The sequence below is a fragment of the Silene latifolia genome, chromosome 6 (assembly GCF_048544455.1).
Source record: "Silene latifolia isolate original U9 population chromosome 6, ASM4854445v1, whole genome shotgun sequence".
NCBI classification, from domain to species: Eukaryota; Viridiplantae; Streptophyta; class Magnoliopsida; order Caryophyllales; family Caryophyllaceae; genus Silene; species Silene latifolia.
This window is the reverse complement of record NC_133531.1, coordinates 57598920-57608565: the sequence shown is the minus strand read 5'-3', so window position 1 is coordinate 57608565 and position 9646 is coordinate 57598920. Positions and strand designations below refer to the sequence as shown.

At 40.0% G+C, this 9646-nt stretch overlaps 1 protein-coding gene across 1 annotated transcript; it reads left to right on the top strand.

Annotated features, from left to right (window-relative positions):
- Positions 1–967: 967 nt before the first annotated feature.
- LOC141586811 (alkane hydroxylase MAH1-like) lies at positions 968–2717 on the top strand. The gene has a single exon (XM_074408176.1). The coding sequence runs from the start codon at positions 1057–1059 to the stop codon at positions 2581–2583; it is 1527 nt and encodes a 508-aa protein (XP_074264277.1). The 5' UTR covers positions 968–1056; the 3' UTR covers positions 2584–2717.
- The last annotated feature ends 6929 nt before the right edge of the window (positions 2718–9646 follow it).

Genomic DNA, 9646 nt, shown 5'->3' with positions numbered 1-9646 from the left:
TTGTTGTAACTTAGGGATATCTCGGGAAGAGGTATAAAGCACAAGGTACCATAGAAAATGTTCAAACTTTTATTTTTATTTCATACTCCCTCCTATTCACTAACATCTTCCACATTATAATTGAAAGGTTGAAAACGTTATTCTGACGGAGCGGTTCGTTGAACTAAATTGTTTATCTTTAACACAGAAAATGTATACATTGTTGAACTAAATTGTTTATCTTTAACTGATAAGAGTGATAACATTGGGAAGAAAGTAAATGGAAATTGAAAACAATGTATACATAGAACGTTTAATTTACTAATTAACTGTAACCGGACCGTGTCTAACCATTTTCAGATGTTAACCCTATAGGCCTATAATTAAAACCTGTTTAAAATGGTTCGGTTTAGGTTTGGGTTTTAGCCGAACCGAACCGCGTTCAAAGTGAATGGAATTCAGCAAATAACTGTTTTTGGAAACACCTAATTTTTCCTACTATGTTAGATTGTTAATTAACATCGACCTCACTCTCGTTATTTCATTTGTGTTTCTTTGCCTTTGGAAATTTATGTACAGTCTATGTCGAACAACTAGCTTCCCAACCATGCATGCCTGCATGGAATTAACGTGAAGTTTACTCACTAGGTAGTCTCTTCTTTAATAATATTAATAATAATAATTAAAATTTCATTCATAAAAACCTAATTAAGAGGTCCCTTAATTAAAAATTTAATTTCAATCAACACATGAAAGGAAATGAAAGGCTAATTTGTTAAATCAAAACCTAATTAAGAGGTCCCTTAATTAAAAATTTAATTTCAATCAACACATGAAAGGAAATGCAAGGCTAATTTGTTAAATCAAAACCTAATTAAGAGGTCCCTTAATTAAAACATTTCGATTTCATTCAACCACGAAACTAAATGAAAGGGTAGTTTGTCATCCAACTAAATATTTGTGTGCTTTTATGGGAATAATGAAAAATGTGTTGATAAAAGGAGGGGGTTTACATGAACAAAAACCATTTACAAAACACCTTAGTTAAAAAATAATTAAATTTTATTTTTCCAAAAAATGGATTACTTGATTGAAATTAGCTTCATATTTGTAGCAGTTTCTCTTGTTTTCTTATACAACTACTACCATGACAAAAATGGTATTCCGACTAATTGGCCTATAGTCGGAATGCTTCCCGCACTCTTTTTAAACCTTCATAATATTCACGATTATGTCGTTGAAGTTGTTGAAAAAACACAATTGAATTTTGTTTTTAAGGGTCCATGGTTAGCTAATATGCAGATATTCGTGACAGTCGATCCGGCTAACGTACACCATATTATGAGCAAGAACTTTGGAAATTATCCCAAGGGTCCCAAGTTCAATGAGATATTTGATGTGTTAGGTGATGGAATTTCCAATTCAGATTCTCCAATGTGGGAATATCAAAGAAAGATGGCTAAAAGTTTCGTTAATGATTCCAAATTCCATGAAAATCTAGTCAAGAAAGTTGAAGACAAAATTGAGAGTGGACTTAAACCCATTCTTGATCATGTCTCTAACCAAGGTATTGAAATTGACTTGCAAGATTTATTTGGAAGGTTAACATTTGACACCAGTTGTACCGTCCTAATTGACTTCGATCCAAAATCGCTATCCATTGAAATGCCAATTGTTCCATCCTCCAAGGCTTTTGATGATCTTGAAGAAGCAATCTTGTATCGCCATGCCATGCCACCATCTATATGGAAATTCCAGAGATGGTTGAGTATAGGTCGAGAAAAGAAGTTTAAACAAGCTTGGAAAAACGTCGATGATTTCATATATAATTGCATAGCAATTAAGCGATCACAAAAGGTGAGCGATCAAAATTCAAAAAACAACGATATGGGTGTTAATCTCTTCACATTATACACGGAAGCAATTGAGGAAAATAATACTCAAACTCCAAACATTAAGAAGGATGATGATAAATTATTAAGGGACTCACTTCTTAACCTCGTCCTAGCAGGACGAGATACTATCAGTGTGGCATTATCTTGGTTCTTTTACCTACTATCTAAGAACGCTCGAGTGGAAACAAAGCTTCGAGAAGAAGTTGAAAAAATAATGAGTCATACTCAAGATTTCTCCAACAATTCCAGAGAGTTATGCAATAAATTGGTTTATCTCCAGGCATCGTTATGTGAAACCTTGAGATTGTACCCTCCTGTGGTATTTGAGTCCAAGAGTCCTGTTGAGCCGGATATACTCCCAAGTGGACACACAGTGAGCCCAAATATGCAAATTATCTTCAGCTTGTACGCCATGGGCAGGATGAAATCGATATGGGGAGACGATTGTCTTGAGTTCAAGCCGGAAAGATGGATCTCAGAGGAAGGGAATATTAGGCATGAGCCATCTTACAAGTTCTTAGCCTTCAATGCCGGTCCAAGAAGTTGTGTAGGAAAAGATATGGCGTTTACAGAGATGAAGATTGTAGCGGCTACTGTATTAAAAAATTACCGTATTGAACCCGTGGACGGATTTCAAGGTGTACCTGATATCTCCATAATTCTTCATATGAAGTACGGGTTTAAGGTCAAGGTAAGTCATCTTCGATAAATGGCGAAAGACAGTCCATTAGGAAACTAGCTGAAAATTCGGTACTTATGGGTATTAATATAATTAAAGCAGCGTGTTTCGACTAGTTTGTTGACAGAAATAATAATGGATTCCGTGTAGGAGATTATCTATCATTTGTTTGCCTTTTTTATTCTTTGAAATGATATTTTAGTCAAAGGTAAAAAATAATTGGGACGGGGAGAGATCAAGTTTCAACTATGAAACCAATAACAACATTGTTATTTGTATTAAAGAACGGAGATGTAGCATAACAATTAGTCTTGCTGAATATGGGTCGGAGCAAGTGACGGGTAATGCCACTCACAAAACGAATAGGGGGATAAGGTGGGGGCACCCCCATGTACTTCTCTCTCTCCTCTATTTGGGTCATTTGTGAGAGAAAATGGTATCCGTCACTTGGAGTGACGGATACGTGCCGTCACAAATGAGATTTTGTGGTAGCCTAAATATGGCATTCTCTTGAGAATGAATTTAATTAGAGGGATGTCAAGTTGTTTTTTCGCGGGTGACCGTTTGTCGAGACATGTTCCATGTACATATACCTTATTGGTGCCTTTGGAACGAGTTGACATCACATATCTTATATTTGGGTCCCATTTTGTGTTCCATCATGTTAATTCTGTGACACATTATGCTTGAAGTAATAAAAATAGCGATGATTTGTATTAAATTGATGATGTGTTGTAAGGAGAAGTAATGGGACATGAGATGGGACACAAGATGGGATAGAGGATTTGTACTGCTTTGGCACGGGGTTCAGACTATGTGATCGTCAATCAATATTATATTCTCCTGTCAAATATTGTACTCATATTGATTAGATTAAATACCAAGTTCAAGAAAATAAGTACCTACGCAGCAGGAGTATAGACATCGTTGAAATAAAGTACCAGTTGCGTTTTTGTAATGTTTCTATGGTGTAGGGAACATAATCTGAATCGATTGAAAGCAGTTTGAAATTAAAGTAGCAATAGGTTTTAACTAAAAAGTCTCCTCTAGGGCTCCGTCTTAGTCTCATCTACGCTCCTACCTTGCTCGTGAAGGCTGATTTCTACGTCCTTTTCGTAGGAATTACCTTTTCTTTCTTTTCTCATTTTTGTTTAGGGTTTCTGTTTTTGGTTAGGATTTGTTGGTTTGCCTGATGTCATTTGAGAGGCCGAGTAGAAGATCGGGGAAGGACATTGTGACGGTGATGATGTGTTTGCTTGGGATGTCGGCGACGAATAAGGAAAGCAGGGGTCAAGCCGGTGCTAGTAGGGAAAATCTGGTGTACGAAAGCCATAAACGCGAAGGCTGCGATCGAATCGATGGTGCGGTATACTAAAGGTACGATTACTGGGAATTTAATTGATGCGAAAAATAAGATATTTATCTTTCATTTCTCTGACTGCAAAGATAAAGATGGGATTATCGAAGGCCAGCCATGGCACTTCCATAAATTCATATGGTATTTCAATGAGCCGGGGCTAGAAGAGAAGATGACGGATACTCCCCTATTCCATGTCCCTATCTGGGCAAAAGTGTATGACCTACTTGTGAGGGGGCGTTCTAAGAAAGAGAATCTCCAACGTCTGGGGGCGCAATTGGGGAGTTATGTGGGTGTTGATGAGGCCCCGTTCCTAGAGATGGAACGGGTCAAAGGATTCGTTTTGTTAATGATGTGAGGAAAGCTTTAAGGAAGGATGTCGAAATACGTATGCCATCTGGAAAAGGGGTTGCCTTTGATGTGAAATATGAGCGATTGCCGAATTATTGTTATGGATGTGGTATTCTGGGTCATGGCATGAAAGAGTGTGATGAAAGGCCCTATGAGGAAGGTGAGCTACAATATGGTGATTTTTTTAGGGCTTCTCCATGGAAAGTCGTGAAAACTGTGGCAGATATTAAGGCAAAAAGTTCGAGATCACTACAAGCGGAGTTTGAGGTTGAGGTACGAGAAAGGGAGGAGATGATTCTGGAGATGATTGACAAACTTTAAGCTATTGCTATCAAGCCAGGAGGAAGGGAAAAGGGAGAGTTGGGGAGACAGGAGTTTATGTCGACGGGGCTAGAACCGGAAATAAAAAAAAAAACAATAATGATGCGAGTGGAGGGAGGGAGGGCGAGGAAAGGTTGGTTAAGGATATGAGACCAGAGGAAGGAGACGAAGTGGTGGGGGATGAGGTGGGGACGGATTGAGGGATGGTGGTTGGGACGGTTGACATAACCATGGAAGGAGCTACTGACGGAGGTTGGCGAGGGAGTTAGGGGCGGGGTCAGAAGGTGTTAATAGATCCGTTTTGCAGAAAAGAGATCGGGATGGGAGCGAGTTGATGGCAGATAAAGTTGGTTATAGGAGTAAACATGCAATGGATGGGCTTACATCTGAGGCGAAGGTTGAGGATGCTCAACCCTGCCAGGCATTATGAAAATATTGAGCCTCAATTGCAGGGGCAAAGACTGGGCAACCCCGATGCAGTAGGCGGGCTCCAGAACTTGCTCCGGAGAGAGGCCCCAGCGGTGGGGAGATGAGAAGGGTTACTCATCGGTTTGAGGGTTATGTGAGTATGGAGCAGGTGGATAGCTAGTGTGGGAAGGTCGGGAGGTTTCGCTTTTTAATGGAGGAGCTATGTTACTTGTTCTTTTTGGTCGCGTCGGTCCACTATATGGACTTTGATGTTCAGTGGGGTTCTTTTAAGTAGAGATTGACTGGCTTCTACGGTTGGCCATTGGTTGAGGATAGACATCTTTCATGGCAGCTTCTTAGACTTTAGGGTAGTAATCTCATGATCCTTGGCTCGTAATTGGAGACTTTAATGAAATTTTTTATGCTAATGAGATGAAGGGAGGTTCGAGACAACAATGGCAAATGAACAATTTTTTTGATGTGACCGATGAGTGTGGTCTTCGGGATACTCCTTTTAAGGGGTACCCGTTTACGTTTGACAGTGGGCAAGAAGGAGATGATAATAGACAAAGTAGAATCCACAGGGCCATCATTACTCTGCGTGGGCTGACCTTTTCCCGTATGCTAAGCTTCTTCATATGGATAGGGAATGGTCGGATCCTGCGCCGCTTATGATCTCTCTTGTTAGACGTGTGGATGGGGGTGAAGGGAATGGAATCGTTTAGATTTGAGCGGGTTAGTGAGGATGGATGCGAGGAGACTATTCGTAGTGCTTGGAAGACGGATGATTTTGACATTCTTAAATCCATTGATCGGTGTACTTCCCGAAAACTGCAAGCTTGGAAAGGTATTAGTTTTGGGAAAATTGTAAGGGATATTAGAGTAAAAAGGAGGAAACTTAGTAATCTTAATGAGGGGCCGAGGACGAGGGAGGCAATTCGGGAGCGGAAGATGGTTATGGCTGATCTTGACAAATTAATAAGGCAAGAGGAAATTTTTTGGCGCCAACGGTCTAGGGCTTTGTGGCTTAAAGATAGGGACAAAAATACAAAGTTTTTTCATCGTAAAACGGGTCAACGGAAGAAAAATAATTTAATTAATCATCTTATTAATGAGAACGGCATGAAATATGAAGATGAGCATTTGATTAAGGGTGTGGTAGTGGGATACTTCAAGAAGTTGTTTAGCTCTAATGATCTAGCTGGGTTTGATGACCTGCTAGTTGGGGTCGAGGGACGGGTTACAGAGGAGAGTAGTGCGGTGCTTAGAGCCGCTTATACGGGAGCAGAGATTGTTGAGGCTCTTCAACAGATCCACCCCCTCAAAGCTCCAGGACTCGACGGTATGAATGCGTTATTTTATCAAACATATTGGCATATTGTGGGCCCATATGTCATCCGTACGACGTTGAATATTTTAAATGGGGCCCCGATGCCTAACAAGTTGAATTGTACTAATATTGTGTTAAGTCCCAAGAAGAAGGTGTAGATACACAATATCTGTTGAGACTCCAACAAACACCCGATGATTATCGGACTACAACATGCTTAGGAATCGCAACGTTTGATCGACAGTTTTGTACAACTATACGTCGTAAAACTTAAAAAGATTTCGAAAATAAAACATTTCAAAACTTTTCAAAAGTACCAGGAGTGTTTAATGCATGACGACGAGGTCACAATGACACTAATTAGAGTAAAAACTGACACCGACCAAAAACCGACTCGAAAATTCAAATCCCGACTCCAAAAACGAGTCAAATCGAGTCAAACAGAAAAAACAAACTTTTCAAATACTTTCATGTTAAGGTTTCCCGGAATCCTTAATGGTCAAGTACAAATCAAGTTCATCCAAAACATAGGATAGAACAAATCATGATTACACTTGCGTGATAGTGACAAGACACCTCGAAGACGCGCGAAATGGCTCGCGCCTCTTCGAGCAGCCCATGCGGCCACGTCACTCAAAATGCTCACAACCACCCATTTTCCTATAAATACCCACCTTCACACATCATAACACTTACGCGAGTGTCCGCCCCCTCACCTCTCTCTTAAAATTCTACACTCGACTTCTCAAGTCACAAACCGACACGTGTTTATGACCTACCGATCGTAAACACAAGCCTTACACATTGTTTGGTACCGTCATCGTGCATTAAACCACTTGACCGACCATCTCGACCACTATACCATCACTAAACTTAAAACACTCTTTTACATTGCTAAAACGGTTTTCAAAACGAGTTTTCCGACCAAACAAGTTGATACACTTTCGTCGATTTCTCGTCTTAAGCCTAGCATGTAAGTATGAGGGTGTAAAAATTTTCTTCTATCATGTTTTTCATTTGTTTCATGACTATAACATGCTAAAACATGCATAACATGGTCCAAATATGGGATAAATGAGCAAAAACCGGATTTTTGGTTGGGCGGGGAGCTGCTTGTATAGTAAACTGGCTCGCGCCTAAAGCCCCTCTCAACCTAAATCCAACCGTGTTTGGTCTCTTCTTCCCTTTGTTTTTATTTCATATTTGTAATAGGTTTTTACCATTTCAAATATTTCAAATCATTTTTATGATAAATTTTTAACCATAACACATGTTTCATCCTTGGCTCTTAATATCATGACGGTTTAATCCGTGTTTCGGTGATAATATTTGGTTAATTACATTATAAAAGGTATTTTAAAACCTTTTATTTCATTTATTTATATTTTGAAAGGTATTTTAAAACCTTTCTTCATTTCTTTACATTTAAAAACAAATGCATTAGTCACCAACACAAAGTCATCCTTGGTTCAACTTACCATGTCGGATTTAACCCGAGTACGATGATGAACATTGACTAATTACAAACAAATGAACTTAAAACAATTAGTTCATAATCATTTTCAAAACTATTCATGTCAAGCTTGCAAAACCGAACCCGACATCGAATATTGTCAAAACAATGACGATTGTTCAAGTGTCGTTCTTCAAATCAACACAAAAGCGGCCTAAACGGTCTTTTCAAATCAAGACGGGTTTAAACACCCATTTTTCAATACATTTTACAAACTTTTTCAATGATCAGAAGACGTCTTTCATCGTCTGTTGATCCGCGCCTAAACAGGCCACTCATTTTTCCATTTTCAAACCAGGGCGGACACCTTGCATCGCCTCGGCTCGCGCCTCTTCTGGCTTCCTGATGCGAGGTCTGTTTCCTTCCACCATTTGTCTAGGACGATCCCGACTTCGGTTAACCCGAATACAGGACGGATCAGATGACAAATCTGCCCATTTTACATCATATTTGCAAAACGCCTTACTAAGACTAATGGATCACGTTATGCACCATAAATCTAACTCGGTAAATGGATGTTTAATTTCTGTCTTGCATGCAAATCAACATTAAATCCAACTCGACAAAAAATACTTGATGCTTGGATTAAAACAACCAACATACAAAACTCATATGTTAGGTTTAAACTCGTGGATGCGCATTCATACATTTACCCGTTTTATTAACTTTTGCATTTAACCAACCAACATCGATCATAAGAGGCCGCTACCGCGGGCGGGATTGGGTGTTCGATTAAAGGGCTTCCCAATACGTACCTTCACCTCTTACTCAGAAACTTTGGATAGTGGACGACCTTATCCAGGGCGTACGAGAGTCATTCTAGAGATAGGATGCTAAAGAGGGATGATTTCGTAGCTTTAGTACCTATATCAAACACCGCTTTTTGCCTTGGTTGACCTAGGTATAAAGTGGATTCGAACGGGTTCCAAGCATCCCACAAATGCTTGGTGGTGACTCCGAATATCTCTTGCATCGTTTCGAGACCCTTGCCGAGAATCCGACCGATCTAAAACGATCTGGTCGAAAGCATTCTTACGCCGCCGAGCGTGGCTTTCAAAATACCGCTATAAGTCCACAGATCGTCTTGGCGTGTAGGTGGGCCATGTCAACATATTGGCGACTCCGCGGGGAAGACTAGGACACTTGTGTCTTTGTGATTCCTAGATGGAGATACTCGAACGAGGTCTTGGTTGAAATGCATTAATTGATATTACGGTCATAGTCGGGTTCCTTGTCCAAGCCCAAAACCTAACCCTTTTTCGACCAATTGGCTCATCTCGTCGGCGTGAGTTTTCTCATCCCCGCGCTTCGAATCCCGATTGAGTCAAGCATACCGTTGACATTACAGATTCCTATTTCGTCAAAGAGCTTTCATCACCTTCGACCACGAGGCTAGGGCACCCTACCTACACATTTTGTTTGGATTGGTATCCCTCTCGAAAATCGGGGTTTGATTGCTTGGTCTGTAACCCACCCTTTAAGCCAAAACCTGTGTCAGCATTATGCATAATATAATGAACCTGCGAGTGCTTATGAGTTATGTGATCATAAGTCCTTCCGTGTCATTTCAAAAACACTCTTTTGCGCCGTTATAGTGGCCATTTCAAACCTCGGTCTCTCGCCGACTGTTGCATTTCAAACAACACGCCTTTCTAAGCCGTCGTAATGACGATTTTCAAACCCGGTTTTCTACAACCATTTCAACATGCCTTTCTATAGGCTGTTGTAATGACGATTTTCAAATCCGGTTTTTTACAAAACATTTCAACACGCCTTTCTAGGCCGTCGTAAAGACGATTTTCAAAACCGGTTT

Excerpts from the sequence above, each read along its gene's own strand:
- LOC141586811 (XM_074408176.1), top strand. The coding sequence starts at position 1,057 with ATGGATTACTTGATTGAAATTAGCTTCATATTTGTAGCAGTTTCTCTT.